Source organism: Gymnoscopelus braueri (genome assembly GCF_963280865.1).
Source record: "Gymnoscopelus braueri genome assembly, chromosome: 1".
In the NCBI taxonomy this organism is placed as follows: domain Eukaryota; kingdom Metazoa; phylum Chordata; class Actinopteri; order Myctophiformes; family Myctophidae; genus Gymnoscopelus; species Gymnoscopelus braueri.
This window is the reverse complement of record NC_137603.1, coordinates 57,689,228-57,705,570: the sequence shown is the minus strand read 5'-3', so window position 1 is coordinate 57,705,570 and position 16,343 is coordinate 57,689,228. Positions and strand designations below refer to the sequence as shown.

The 16,343-nt window shown below is 40.1% G+C and overlaps 2 protein-coding genes across 2 annotated transcripts in view; one reads left to right on the top strand and one right to left on the bottom strand.

The window, feature by feature from the left end:
- The window catches only part of LOC308086177 (synaptosomal-associated protein 25-B-like), a 68,481-nt gene extending 66,197 nt beyond the window's left edge, over positions 1-2,284 (top strand). The window contains exon 8 of the mRNA XM_080429609.1: positions 1,964-2,284. Coding sequence (XP_080285735.1) covers positions 1,964-2,032 — 69 coding nt within the window. The 3' untranslated portion in view covers positions 2,033-2,284. The remainder of the gene's footprint in view (positions 1-1,963) is intronic.
- Positions 2,285-9,749: 7,465 nt separating this feature from the next.
- On the bottom strand, positions 9,750-16,006 carry LOC308082632 (arylamine N-acetyltransferase, pineal gland isozyme NAT-10-like). Its single transcript, XM_080424512.1, has 3 exons — positions 15,927-16,006; positions 14,345-14,420; positions 9,750-11,570 (listed from the first exon to the last, which is right to left on the bottom strand). Exon 3 carries the CDS (start codon positions 11,562-11,564, stop codon positions 10,689-10,691), a length of 876 nt encoding a protein of 291 aa, XP_080280638.1. The 5' UTR covers positions 11,565-11,570; positions 14,345-14,420; positions 15,927-16,006; the 3' UTR covers positions 9,750-10,688.
- Between the last annotated feature and the right edge of the window lie 337 nt (positions 16,007-16,343).

Here is a 16,343-nt window from a genome sequence, read left to right as displayed (position 1 = left end):
TAGGGGACACATTTAATACAGCCAGCATTGGCCTAGTGATGTGTCGACGCATTCTCACTCCCAAGAAGTCAAACGCTTGACGTTTGGTCACATTTGTCCCGATTATTGTCACGATTATTGTTACGAATATGCATTTTGGGAAGTGAGAATGTGTTGGATGTGTTGGATGTGTTCCAAACCGCCCCCTCAGGTCTTCTAGTTGTGACCTGGTCGAAGTAACTCTTCGACTCTTTTTTTTTGCTTATTTTTTTAATTATTTCTACTTTTTCTGTAATTGTATTCTTGCTCTGTAAAGCACTTTCAGCTGCTATTCATGTCATGAAAAGTGCTATACAAATAAAGATTATGGCTTTGATTCTATTTCAGCAGTGGTGGAAAAAGTACTATTTTTTTTTACTTAAGTACAAGTATCAAAACTGCAATGTAGAAATATTCCGTTACGAGTAAAAGTCTGGAATTGTATAAAATGTATAAAAATAGCAGATCAAGCTCAAAAGCATTGTGAGCTTGTAGATTTTCAAATGGCCAAAATGTATATAGGGCTGAAGTGGTTGTGTTTTGTAATAATAATCTAAATATACAAAGTAACTAGTAACTAAAGATTTCAAATAATTGGAGTAAAAGGGAGTAAAAGTACAAATACCTCAAAATTGCAGTACAGTACAGTACTTGAGTAAATGTACTTAGTTACTTTCCACCACTGTATTTAAGGGCTTTTTTTTTTTTAAAGACACGTGTGTGTGTGTGTGTGAGTGTGAGTGTGAGTGTGAGTGTGAGCGTGTGCGTGTGTGTGAGAGGGAGCGAGAGAGAGAGTATACCGTATACTATTGTGTCTTAGTCGCTTGTGACTTTGTCTTTGTGTCTGTTGTCTTGTAGTTGTTGTTGTTGTTGTGTTATGCTTTTGCTGTTCTTTTTTTGCTGTATTAAGGGTTGCTGTTAAATTATTTGTACTTTTTCTGTAATTGTATTCTTGCTCTGTAAAGCACTTTGAGCTGCATTTCATGTCATGAAAGGTGCTATACAAATGAAGATTATTATTATTATTATCATTATTATTATGGCTTTGGTTCTATTTCAGGGCGTTTTAATTTTTTTTAAGAATCGTAACTTTCCGGTTTGGTTTTTCCCAGCTTTCAGCCTCACTTAACCTACAATACCTCCTGCTTCTATGTGTGCATCGCCGTATACTGTATATAGTGTCAGTGCCTGTAGTTTCATTTCACAAGTTAAAGATTCTTCATGTTTGTTGTGAAACAAGGAAAAAGAAATGGAAAAATGTAGCGCGTAAATGATTGCACAAACGTCTTTGTCCATGAGACAAGGGTGAAGTCCATCCCAGGTTTGCGGTCAGAGGTTGTGAAACAGAAGGGCGATAGGAGGCATTAAATGGGGGAGGGTGCAGTAATACTGCAGTATACAGGGGTGTGGAGGTAAACAGATGGTTGTGTACTGGCCAGGCGTACTGTGACAGGACAACAGGAGATAGGTCATGGCATTTCCTCCCACCGTGGGCACAGGGGAAGGCTTGGTAAAGATGTCTGCTATCGGGACCCAATTTTTATGGGTCAAGAGTAAATATCCCCTTTTCTTTTGCTACATAAAAAAATATATATATATATATTTCAAAAGATTTTTCCCTCCTGAAAATTCTGAAATAAAAAATGTTCACAAGAATTTGATGCATGTAAAAACAAACTCAACAATCTAAGAAATTCCATACGTTTAAAGAAACATTTAGAAGTAGTGAAAATAGCCAATCCTACAAGCTTGTAGATTTGCTGTTTTCACTAGTTTGGGTCCCGGGGCAGACATCAAATTTCTCTTTTGGGCTCGAGCTAAAAAGGTTTGGGAACCACCGTGCTATAACGTGCCAATTAACCTCTCTCAACCTTTCTCCTTCCTCCAAACAAAACCTCTCCGTTTCCTCCTATCTGTCTTTCTTCCTGTCCGTCCCGCTTTCCAGGCTGACTCCAACAAGACCAGGATTGACGAGGCCAACCAGCGCGCCACAAAGATGCTGGGCAGTGGCTAGACTAAGAAAATCGAGAAGAAGAAGTGCTTTCATCCCCATTTCCCAAACCCCCGTCCCCGACAATACCCCTCCATCCACCCGCCGACCCACCCCACCCACCCCACCCACCCATCCACCACCTGCACCCAGCGCTCTTCACCCTTGCTTGACATCGGGTGACGCTTTTATCGTGGTAATGTACTCCATAGAGGTTTGCACACATGCACATATCAGACCTTTCCTCTGCCCTCCTCATCATCACCCTCATCCAGCCCCCCCCCCTCTCCCCCCTCTCCCCCAGTCCTGATGTCAACGTCGTTCAGTGTCGTCTGTCTTTGGCTTTTATTAAAGAAAAACGATGATGATAGTCCTGTTATACCACGTCAAACACATTCTATGTACCAACCAACCCCCCCCCCCCCTCCCCCCTCCCCCCCAAAGCTGCCCTTCTCTTTCTGAGGTTGTATATATTAATGTAGTGCTTCTGTGATGGCTTTTAGTTGACCTGTTCTCTCTCTTCATCATGTCTCCATCCGTCTATCCATGTATCTCTTCTCTCTATTGTATGTTGATCTCTTTATGTCTCTCTCTCTTTTTTAAGTTTTAAGTGTAATATAAACCTTATACCTTGTTTCAAAAGACTTCGAAAATAATGCAGGAACTGCTTTTCAACGTTATCATCCCCCCCTCACCCCCATCCCCCCCCTCTGTCGGTTTTTCCACTGTTGTCCATGTAAAACACACTAAGTATGTATCAATCTATCTATCTATCTTAACTATCAGCATAGATGTTGTGATGCTAACTGATAATAACGCCACATATTCACTTATATGATTATAGCTCTCACACCTTCTGACTTAAGCTCTTTTCCCCGTGTCACTAACTAACTGAGAGCCCTGTTATGCTTAGTTAAATATAACAATAGAGTATAAATCACCCCTAACCGTTTAGATGGATATTATTGCCAACCGTGTTCAGTTGCCCCAGCAACACACCTTTGTTCTTCCTTTTTGGGGGCAATGCACTTGTATTAGAGGAAGCAAAAACTATACTATTTGAGCCATTTTGACAGTGAAACTGCTTGATCGTGTTATCATACCAGTGTTTTAACCAAGTTATGTGAATGAGACAGTATTTATGTTATTGGATTGTGCACTATTATTCAGTGTTCTTTATCCTCAGGGAACCAGAACTGATCATCTTAAAGAAAGGGTTGACCTTTCAATTTGATGTATTGGTTGTTCTTTGCAATACATACAGAACATTATGTACTGTAAATTATTATATTGTGGCATGTTGTGCAGAAAAGTGGGACTTGGGTGGGGATGTGCAGTTATTGAATGCAATATGTAGTCAAAGTAAATAATATTGGAGGATATTATCCACATTATAACATACAATATATATATATATTATAACACTAACAGAGTGAAAAGGGACAGAGCTTAGTTGAGTGTGAGATTCATGAACACATACCAAACCAGTGAACCTGTGCAGTTAGGATCATAGACATTGGCAGGACTACATTACCACCGATTCAAATCCTGGCAGTTATAAAGCTGTGCATTAAGTGTGTTATGCATGTCCAATGGCTGCTCGATATTACTGAATAATTAATTTTAGCTTGACGAAAATGTCTTAACATGGCGACCGCATGCTCCGTATCTAGACCACACAAAAGGAGAGACCCATGTTTCCTGCGACGTTTTGCAATAGTGCCACTTATTTTTTTTGTTTCACGAATATATACCTTTCCAGACTGTGACCATCATTGTAAAATAATAATATTATGGGAAATGCCAATAATAAAAAAAAACGTCATAACTGTAGAACAAAAACAAGTCGTCTCTTCTGTTTCTGCGTTGTTGATGTGATTGTTTATGGCTTGGTATTATTATCGCTGGTTAAGCTTTTGTTTTAGCTGGAAACTAGCCATTTCTGATGTCACACTGGGATATCAAATCAAACATTGTCTCTGTCGGGTGGAAACCTCATACGTACAAAACTGTTACTTTTCAGGATTCAAATTCAAAAATAGCGAAAGTAGTAGATCGACATGTCGATCTGCTACTTTTGATGCTTTTGTGTGACGCTGTAGTATGATCAAGTAAGGCGTTAATTAATAAAAGATCTCAAAAAGTTAAAATATGGAGATAAGAGGTTTCTGCCCCGACAGCAACGATATAATATGCACTATGAATTGGTCATTGTCAGAAACAGCATGAGCAGAGTTTTGCAGTCTGCGTTTTTAGGTCCCGGCCCTCTGGTTAAGAAGCACTGCAGATAGTGATATCTGATCCAGTCAGATCTTGTAGCATTATCGTTCCTCATACTGACTTTGGAGGTCATCTCCCTTCAAAGAAAACACTCAGGTCCACACAGTCAGATATCGCATTGTCTTTTATCTTAAGCCCTAATTTATATTCTGTCACACTGGTGTTGCTCACTGAGAAAATGAAGTGAGCGATACAAGTATAAATATTAGGCTTCAGCTTGGTTTATGGACTGCTGTGAAGGGTTGATGAGGTAATTTCTGCATCACTTTCCATCTAATCTTACATCTTCACAGGAAATGTGATAATAATAATGTCAAAATATAGAGATAGATTTTTAGATAGATTCATATTAATCTCTCAAGACAGAATCTGTCAGCACCACTGCCCTAAACATGTAGTGTTGTTGTTAGTAGGAATAAACACAGAAGCACCCGGGAGGAAGTGGACTAAGAAAGGGGTGGAGCCAAAGCGAGTTCCTGTTTCTACACAAAAAAGGAGGAGGTTCACCCAGAGGCAAAAAAAAATAGGAAAAACATATTATTTTCCTTTTTTCTTTACCGAATGGGTTCACGCACACACGCGCGGGCGCACGCACGCACGCACGCGCGCACGCACGCACGCACGCACACACACACACACACACACACACACACACACACACACACACACACACACACACACACACACACACACACACACACACACACACAATAAATCAGTTCCTTCACATGTATGCAATCATTTTAACACAGCTCAGCTTTGCCAAGAATAACAGACTTTATTGACAAATATGAGGTTCATGAAGGATTAAAAAAAACAGAGGTTGGGGAAAAGAAAGAAAGAAAGTTATTTGTGATATTATTATCAAACATATTAGAAGGTCTACATTTACCAAAAGGAAATGCATGTATTTAATTCAGTCTGACAAGAAGCAGGGCTAAAAGATATCCCCACCTGCCATAAAGATTAATGACCAGAGGGAGAATATCAAAAGCAGAGGCATGAATGTCCCACCCATCCCCTTCAGCAAATCGAACCATGAATATTTTCTTTAGCACGTGGCACTTACAAATCAATATTAGACTAGTATTAACACAGGACTGCTGACAACGGCAACGGATATACCAGACTAAATGATAATACAATGAGAGAAATTCACATAGCTGTGTAAATATTATTTGATCTTGGCGTTCAGGCTTGTCTATAAATAGCAGAGGCTCAGCACATTAGCAAACAACCATTTAAGAGCATGGAGATATACCTCTATAACAAACCCCCCCAGGGGAAATCAGAACCCTTAGGGAAAGCAGAGCCTATACTGGTGGTGCTGGGAGAAAACAAAGCACATACACATACATAACATTCAGTGGCACCACTGACAGCAAGAGGAAGTGCAATGAATCAGGTGAGCTTAAGTAGACCGCCTATTTGATCAGCTGCTTGACACGTCACATACAACATCGCCCACATAGAGCTGCACATGCGTATAAACCTCTCGAGTGTGTCTGCCTGAACCAGCTCGCAGGCTACGCATCATTTCATTTTTCTTGTATACAGTATATTTTCTTGGTTAAGAAAATAAGAGTAGAGAGAGAGAGAGAGAGAGAGAGAGAGTGAGTGAGTGGGAGGTGGGACGAGCCACACATTAGACTAATGGACATCTACTGCGGTGCTCTGGGCTTAGGCAGGATTACAGTTAGCTACGTCACTAAGAACATGGACAGACACACACGCGCACGCACGCACGCACACATGCGCGCACACATACACACACACACACACACACACACACACACACACACACACACACACACACACACACACACACACACACACACACACACACACACACACACACACACACACACACACACACACACACACACACAGGCTTGAGTAAACAGCAGATATATACATGAAAGGGTAATCCTCTGAACCGGAACCAAGTCACGCTTTAACACATCGCAGTTGCAGTCAAACTCTATCTGCTTAACATAAAGGATAATATGGAAAATTTAAGAAATATAGTTTTCCCCCCAAGTTTCCAAGCATATTAAAGAATACACAACACAGCAAAAATGGTGGGCAAGCAGTAGGGAGTGGTGGTCTGGTAGGATAGAGGTAGGATAGGCCCAAACCAAAGTACCTCATCCCTACCCCTTATCAGTGGTTCTCAAACCTTTTCATGTCAAGGACCCCCAAATGTATTTGGCCACGGACCCCCGTCTGAAAATGTTTTGTGCCAAGGACCCCCAGAAGAGAAAATCAAAAGCTACTTTTTCATTTTGTTTTTGAAATAGCAGATGTACACTGTGGCACGAAGTGACGTGCCGTGTGTATATCTGCTATTTTTTAATAGCCAACGTATAAAATACTGATTGATAAAGGGGTTCAAATGATTGTGATGCTATGTTAATTAATTTTGCTGGGGACCCCCTGGAACCCCCTCAAGGACTCCTGCTGGGGGTCCCTGGACCCCATTTTGAGAACCACTGACCCACAGTATATCTGCTAAGTTACAAGGGGTGGGGATGAGGTACCTTTGTACCGATCTATCTATCATCAGAGGTGCTACACCGAGCCATAACATGCTGGTTAGGATCATTCTATAATATGACCCATGTAATAAACATGCTGGTTAGGATCATTCTATAATATGACCCATGTAATAAGCAATATGTGTGACTGACCATTTTTGGAATAATCTCCTGTTCTAAAGAATGAATATTTGAATGTTGGGGCGTATGCAGCCATGTTTCTGTCTGCCTCTTGGTCTTGCTGCATGTCTGCTGCTGCTTTAGCAGCCCCGCCCCCCACACACTGCAGCAGTGTAAGTCATGCGTGACAGCTATGACTTGTCAACAAATTGTACCTACAGCGCCCCCAGCTGCATATCGGCTGTAGGTGCATTGTCGCTGCTTCATTGAGAGGCACTGTGCTGTTTAACCACAGATAGAATAGGCTCTGTGCACAGCAGCTATATTGGAAAGAAATTGGGCCTCTTCCTTACTTCCTTCACAGGTGTTACCAATGATACTAATGAAGACTCTGTTCCATTCTGGTCAAACAGAGTCAGGGTGCTGATATTGTGCATGTTGGCTCACTGGAAACACTGCTACACCAGTGGGTCTCAAAGTGTGGTCCAGGGACCCTCATGGTTCCTTTGAGGGGGCTCCTTACGGGTGTGTAACTCTGAGAGTGTACAAATGGAACCAAATGGAACCGTAAGGGTCCATTTGGTTCCATTTGTACACTCAGAGTTATGGGGTTCCTTGAAATGAAAAGGTTTGAGAACCACTGTGCTACATTAAATGGAACAGAGCCTTCATCAGAATCATTGGTAACACCTGTAAAGGAAGTAAGGAAGAGGCCCTGAAATGTTTGGAACCAGTGGCTCCTACACAGAATACACTGTGTTGGAGCCACTTAGCATGTCGATCCTGATCCTGAGGAAGGCCTTAAAGGGATATTTCACTTTCAAAAAAACTTTGGGTCATTTTATCGTCTACTCAGGCTTTTGTGAGCCCCCCAGACCGTTTTTAAGTTGCTTGATTCCAAAAAAAATTTTTAAGTGAAATATCCCTTTAAGGATTCCTCCTTTACCTTAGTGGATGGATGCATTAATAATATAAGTGAGCACATGTTCACTCTGTATGTTTGATTATGATTCTTCGTTGTGTTGCAACATGTTGCAACATTCATTTACAATTTGTTTATTGTACAGAAATTAAAATGGCCGTTAAATGGCCGTTGGCTCCTTGTGTTTAATAAATGTGCACACCAGAGAGGCTCTAACAGTATGTCATCTTTAATCCACATGTCTGCATATTATACAGTCTTTTTTTCATCTCTCCTTCATTATTTAAGTGAGTATGACGTGAAAAGGCAAGCCTTCACTTCGGGTTATCTAATTAACTAATTATGTTTTCAGTGCTTCATTTGTTAAATGATGTGCTTGATTCACAGATAGCCTACGCCAGGGGTGGGCAACTTTGATGATAGAGAGGGCCACTATATTTCCACACTCACTCCAAATGGCCACATTGCATATACTGTCTTGCCGTATTTTAACTTTTTTCGCCATTCTATGTCACACAAAAGTAGCAAAAATGATCTACTTTTAACTTTTTTCGCCATTCTATGTCACACAAAAGTAGCAAAAATGATCTGCAAGTTCAAAACGCGTCGCGCTGCGAAGCGTTTTGAGCTTGTAGATCAGCTATTTCTGTTGTTTTTGAATTGGAATCCAGAATTTGTTTTTGCTATTTTTGAATTGGAATCCTGAAAAGTAACATTTTTATTTTGCATCTAGTTATATTTATGTTAACTTTATGAACTTAAATACAAATACATTGGACATCAAAAAGACAATAGAATTTCAATACTAGTCATTAAGCTGCTAATATAGAATGAAGTAATTAAAGAGGGTCATGTTTGCATGTTTGGAATTGTAACAGCTGAAATCAATAATATATCAGTAATCCGATATTAACCTGCGGGCATTAAGTGAAGGTGGGGGCCGCATGTGGCCCCCGGGCCGCTAGTTGCCGAGGTATGGCCTACGCCTACGCCTATAACCTACTACTACAATGTAAAATGCACACAGAGACATTTTTGATAAGGGGAAGCGGTTATTTAAACATTTTTCTTCTCTTGATAATGATAACTATAGCATGGAGCCCAGGTCATAGACCTAGTAGCATTTAAATGTAAAACTCAAGAATTAAAGGCTAGCGCGTGAACGGCTAGCGTGTGTCAATATTTGTTAATGCCACAAGGAGGTGCTATAAGGTTAATCAAGCCTTCACACTGACTCATGTAATGTTGAAGCTGAATTGATTCATGGCAAAAACAAATGGGATTGAATGGTAGGTCCATTATGTCAGTGGTTCTCAAACCTTTTCATGGCAAAGACCCCCAAATTGATATGTATGTGGCCACGGAGCCCCATCTCATAAGATGTTGTTCTAGGGACCCCCAGAAGATAAGATCTGTGTAAAAAAAAGAAAAAAAATAGCTGATCTACAAGCTCACAGCACGTCGCGAAGTGACACGCTGTGAGCTAGTAGATCAGCTATTTTGAATAGCCAAAGTATAACATATTGGTAAAAGTGGTTCAAATGTTCAATGGTTCAAATTTAGCTGGGGACACCATGGAACCAATGCATTATGCCACAATGAAATTACAACAATTCACTGTAATGGCATGATGTTTTTATTCATTTTTATTTTTCATTAGTGCAGCACCATTACCATTCATTACCACACACCCTACCCTACATCATTAGTATGAATGGCTACAGTAGAAATCAAACTCACAATCCTGTGAGTTCCTGCTGCCGCGCTATGAGCTTGTATATCTGCTATTTTTGAAAAAACTTGAAAATGTTTGCAAATCTTTAAATATGTATATATTTTTAAATCGAACATTTTTAACCCAAATCTTTGCTTCTGGGGGGTCACTGGAACAACATATTTTTTCAGAAAATTTTAGACAATTGTTGAGACATTTGACAGTTACAAATGTTCGCCTTAAAACATTGATATTCAAAGATTTGCACACATTTTCACGATTTTTCAAAGATGAAAGATGAGATCTACAATCTCATAGCACGCTTGTATATCTGCTATTTTTGAATAGCCAAAGTATAAAATAATGGTTATAGCTCAAATCTAAATTGACACAGTATGCGTACCCGGTCTTAATGGGTTAAAACACTTCTGGGGTCACTACTTTCAACCCAACGTCCCTATTTTGGGCATGTCTGTGTCAAACTTTTTTTTAAATGTAGGCGCTCGGGTGGCTCAGAGGTAAAAGTGCCTGCCCACCACCACAGAGGTTGTGGGTTCTAATCCACCGTGGTGCATCTGGCTTTGTTGAGTGTCTACGCCAAGGTTGGGCAACTTTGATGATGGAGAGGGCCACTATATTTCCACACTCACTCCAGACGGCCACATTGCATATACTGTCGGGCCATTCTATGTCACAAAAGTAGCAAGAAATAGCTGATCTACAAGCTCAAAAGGGGAGGGTGATGGTTGTCACTGCATGTATTCCTACGGGCTGGGGGCGGCATCTGTCAGCAGGGAGTGTTGGGCGGGAGGAGTAGGACAAAGGCTCTGCGACCTCTCGGTGTGGGCTCCTCACTGGTACAGGTTAGTCAGGATACAACAGAAGTGACAACACACAAATGTGTGTGGGGAGGGATCGATTGGCATAACGACTAAATTGGGGAGGAAAAGGGTTAGAAAATAATTGCCTACTCTTAAAAAAAAAGAAAAAATCTAATCTTTGTGAAAATACTAACAATAACAGATCTACAAGCTCACAACGCTTAAAACAGAGTAATCGCAGTGACAGCAAACAAACGGGCCCCCCTCCATCTGGATCATTGTGTAATCATAAAGTATACATGGTCATTTGGTTGTTTAGAGGCACCAACTTGTTTGCCAACTTTATGTTGAACTTTTCCTTCAGAACTTGCTCCATTTCATCATCCGCTATGTTCTTCATGTCTATGATATCAACACCCTCCTCGGGCCTGAAGGTGACCTCGCTGAAGGTCCAGCCGATGAGGGCTCGGAATCCCGTGGCCGTCTGCAGAGAACAGATGGTCTTATTGGTGAAAAGTGACTTTGGATCCGTCTGAATACTGTTGCTGGTCTCGAGGAAGTGATCGACCCCGCGAGGCACCAGGGAGAAGCAGTAGATCGGCTTTGTTTGCTTCTTCTCCACGAGACTTGAACTGGCAAAGTCCGGATTCAGAACCACAGGCTTTCTCATCGTCTTCTCCAAGACCCAGACGTCCCCTCGCTCTGTGAGGCGAAAGACCCCGGAGGCCTGCACTTGGTCTTCTCCAGAAACAAGCTCGAGGGGTTCCCAGATTTGGTAAGACACTCCGTAGCTCACGTCCGCTATGTACGCCTTCCCGTCAATAACGACTTTGTTGACGAGGTGAGATTCCATGGGGTTGTAGTCGTTGGCGAGGCTGTTGAAAACCCTTGAGCCCAGCTTCGTGGGGTTGTAGCCCAGCTCCTTCAGCACCCAGGAAAACAGAAGGTTGTTTTCACAGCACCAGCCGCCACGGCTGTTCCTGATGAGCTTGTTAAAAATGACCTCCAGGTCCATGGTGTTCTTCTCACCACAGTGGATGCTGAGGTTCTCGAATGGGATCGTCATGACGTGCTGTCTGTGGATTGACTTCAGTGTTGCAAGGTCTGGGTTTCCATGTGGGCCGTGGAACCCAATCCTTTTGAAGTACTCCTCCAGATTCATGTTGGCCTGCAAAAGACATGAATTTAGGTACACACCGTTATATTATATTGCACCCCCTTTTTAAATAAATCTACCTCCCAGTTGTCTCAAGGTTTAACCTATACCTTCAAGTTGTCTCCTTAAAGGGGAAATCCACCCATTTTCAATATTTAACTATGTCATTAATATAGCATAAAGGAGTTGTGTGGAAATAAGAAAAAATTAAAAAAAAAATTAACATTGCAAAAAAATTTAACATTGCAAAAAAATTAACATTGCAAATTACACTGTGATGACTCATCATGGTGTAATTTGCAATGTTAATTTTTTTGCAATGTTAAATTTTTTTGCAATGTTAATTTTTTTTTTAATTTTTTCTTATTTCCACACAACTCCTTTATGCTATATTAATGACATAGTTAAATATTGAAAATGGGTGGATTTCCCCTTTAAGTCCTGCTCCCGATATGGGAAGATAATATTTCTTTAAATATTGGACAGTAATTCTATCAGATAAAGTACTAGATTAACTAAAAGTATAGAAGAATATTTTCTGATAAATGATAATAATGAAATAACACCCTCAGTGTTATGGGAAGGATTAAAGCAGTCATATGGGGAACCATTTTAGAAATATGCTTTACATTGAAAAAATACAAATAAAAAAAGAAGAGAACATTTACATCTTGGAGAATGAACATACAATAAAGAAATCCTCTTGGAACTTGAAGAAACTAGACAGAGACTAGATTAATTATTAACATACAAGGCTGAAAGAGCTATATACGCTTCTCAAACCAGAGGTATTATGAAATGGTTAATGGGCATTTCATCTACGAAAGGCCCAAACAAACCAAATTGTTTTTATACCCAAAATCTGGGGAATCAAAAGATATAGAGGAAGCTTTTGGAGCTTATGATAGAGATTTATATTCAGATTCAAATGCCGCCTTAGGAAATAATCAAATTTAAAAACATGTTTACCATCACTAACAGAGGAAGAGGCACTTGATATGATAAAAAACAATAACAGAACAGGAAGTTTTCAAAACCATAAAATCGCTGAAAAATAATAAATCACCAGGAACAGATGGATTTCCTGAATAATTCTATAAAAGCAGTTTTTTTTTTATAGTGGTCTCTCAGCCCAAGCTCTACAGAGGGTGTTTGTTTGTGTGTGCGTGGGTGTGTGTAGCAGGCAGACAGGCAACAGGCCTCTAGTGGGCGGCAGAGGGTCAGGAGGTTACTGTCTTGGAATGAATGCATCATTTAACATTTTATGTAGTTAAACTTTAGTTGCCTGGTGGAAGTAGCAGTCTGAGTCTAGCCTCTCTCCCACACAGAGACAACAGCTGTGGGGGGTTGGATTGGACTACTTTGCTCATGCTACCTATTGCATGTAGTTGCTGTCTCCATATTTATTTTTCTTCATAAACTAATGCCCTACTTGATCACAGCATCACACGTTTTGAGGTTTTCACCGACAGAGACGATACGTTCTTTTGGTTAGGAAATATGGTATGCGTTTATTGTGATGGGTGTTGTTGTTTTATGTTTCATTTAGCCATTTACTTTGTTACATATGCAAAACTGGTTAAGAAACACTTTGCAGATAGGGGTGGCAGCAGTTATATTGCCTGAGCTGAACTTTGTTAGTGAAGGAGTGTAAAACCCCACTCTCCTGCCAAAACTGCCCTGAAAGAGTACCTTCAGGTGGCTGCAATTCAAAACTGGCCCCTGTAAAAGTCATAACCGAGCTCCGCCCCCCCCCCCCCCTTTACTGTATATATTTCTTATTTTTCATTTCTAAACTGTATATGATGTTCTGCTTAGTAGTGTATATCTGTCTGTCATTTAATGTCACTATGAATTGAGTACAAGAGGACCCCAATTGAAACAAGCCAGTGGCTTTCATGGGCTTTTTAAAATCCTATTTAGTTTGACCTTGTATTTGAACTGTACTTTTTGTCTGCAAACTTCTAAATAAAGTATTCAATCAATCAATCAATCAATCAATCAATCAATCAAGGAGCCTTTATTGTTGTGAGAGCTACAATAAACCCTGTTAACTATTATGGAGGGGTCTATTCCTACAAATCTTCAACCTACCGGTCATAAAACAAGTTTAAGTAATTGCATGTTAAAGTCATACATTTCAGATTGTCTCAAGGTTTTGTTTTTACTTTTCCCTTTATGTCTCTCTTTCATGATTTAAGTGAGTTTATGACATGAAATCAAACAAGGCTTCACTTCGGGTTTGTAATTAGAAATAGCAGATTCCTCCAATGTTAACTACCTTCAACCCACCACCATACAAATCACCACCAAGTTATTTAAAACATGCGATTCAAGTTCTGTATGAAGGAAAGCATACAGACAACATTGTAGGCCTATGCCTCATTTCTATCTTATATTTTAATCTATTTTATGCTTTTAAAGCAATTAACAATAGGCCTACAGTATCTCAAGTATTTTGCTGGCATTTTAATAAATATATATAGCTAAATATTTAAATATTTACATAATATGACAAATATTTAGTCTTTCTATAGCTGTGACAGGTTATCTTTGCTAACATACACATTATAATGTCATATATGACATATATTATATGACATTATGTGTAAGTTAGCAAAGTCACAGCTATAGAAAGCCTTACAGAAACTGTGCACGACCATTTACACATTAAAACAAAAATACACATAATTAAAATGAATGACACTTGTTACATCTCATAGATTTAAAAAACATTTTGCTTGCACAAAAAAACGACAACAAGAACAAAGTAAAACACACTTTACCTTTTTCTATTGCCTATTCTTGTTGTCCTGGAACGTTTGTGCAGCTCCAAGGTATTCCACTTTCACAGACTTTGCCCTTGAAGAAAAGTTAACTAGTTAACCAACCCGATCTCCAGAGATTACCGTAACATTGCACGGAACGAGTGCACTTCATTCCGTGGATAGCCGCCTCGGAACTCCCGAATTGCGTGCATATGGTACGGCGCTGCCTTGTGACAAAACCATTTCGGAGGCGCGCAGTCACAGGCGAATTGTCCCCCCGTGAAGGACCACCGAGGGAGCTAAGGCGACCGAGTTGCCGTCCTGAACGGTGGGCCCTCCGCTATAGCTCCGAGATGAGGTTCCACACAGCTCGGTGACGTTTGAGCAAGACATTTTCATTTTTCCCCCACTATGCATGATTCTTACCCTTTTCCACACATCGTATCCAAAAAGTAAAGGTTTTTTGCACTACTCTCAGATGTTTTAACTTCTAGCGGAAAATAAAAATCTAACTGACGGGTTGAAACAAGCGTTTAAATCGCTTAAAATGTCAGCCTGTGGCCAGTCAACCCCCGTCCGCATGCGCAGTACTACCCCCGTAAGATTGCATTGGGAAAACATGGCCACAGGCTGACATTTTAAGCGATTTAAACGCTTATTTCAACCCGTCAGTTAGATTTTTCTTTGCCGCTAGAAGTTAGAACATCTGAAAGCAGTGCAGAAAACCTTTACTTTTTGGATACAATGTGCGGAAAAGGGTAAGAATCGTGCATAGTGGAAAATATTCGAAAATGTCCTACTCAAACGGCACCGAGCTGCGTGGAACCTCATCTCGGAGCGGTAGCGGTAGCGGAGGGAGAGGTTCCAAATGGGGCTAGAGAAACACCCTGAAGACAACATTCTGGATATAAACATATCTAGCCTATATAGGCTAGATATATCTATAAAGATAGATAGCAAAATAGTCCGTTTCCAGATCAGTATAACTTATCTTACTTTGACAGATATTAAGGAAGAAGAACAGAGAAGCTGCGTTTCCTTCTCAGTCTCACTCACATGACACTCTTTCTTTCATAAAGCGGTTATAAACGATAACTTATGACCACCAAACCCTCTAAGATGCTGATAGGATCAGATCAGTGTTTATGTAAGAGAGGGGCTCTTCAAATACAAAGATTACCTAGAGATGAAGTGGTTACTTTGTGACAACATTGTCACATACATGTGTGCACGCTGTCTATATGTCGACAGACAGACTGAACTTGTGTTGTTGCAGTGGTGGAAAAAGTATTCACATTCTTTACTTAAGTAAAAGTAGCAATACTGCAAATGTAGACATTCTGTTACAAGTAAAAGTGGGTAATGTATGTTATGTAATAATAATCAAAATCTACATAGTAACTAAATTAAATTTTTCAAATAATTGTAGTGGAGTAAAAGTACAATATTTGCCTCTGAGATGTAGTGGAGAAGAAAAGTACTGAAAACTGGAAATACTACAGTAAAGTAAAAGACAAAACCTCAGAATAGTACTTAAGTACAGTGCTTGAGTAAATGTACTTAGTTACTTTACACCACTGTCTATACGCCGATTCCTTACCTGACAAAGTGTACGGCAATTCTTTAAACTACACTTCTGTCATCATCTTCTTGCATTCAGTGTGAGACTGCAGCGTCGGCTGTCGTTTATGTAACTCTGCAGTTCAGTAACTAGAATATCACAGGCTCAGTCGTAGGTTTTAATGTATTGCACTGCCCTCTACTGGACACTGGCAACAAGTACACCAGTCTGTATTATTTGAACCTGATTCACTGCATTTTCACATTGAAAACGTATTAACGCCATTACTCCAATGTTTACTAATAGTTTATTTTAGATTTAGCTAGATGTAGGCTACTCATAGAGGCTACTCAACAAGAGAAAGGAAAAAAAGACAGAAAAAAATAGAAAAAAGAAGGCCGTTACGTACATAGTTACGTAAACCTATCACAGTGCAGCCGGGATGTCCTCCTTCCG

Coding starts and splice junctions, on each gene's coding strand:
- LOC308082632 (XM_080424512.1), bottom strand. CDS start 11,564: ATGAATCTGGAGGAGTACTTCAAAAGGATTGGGTTCCACGGCCCACAT.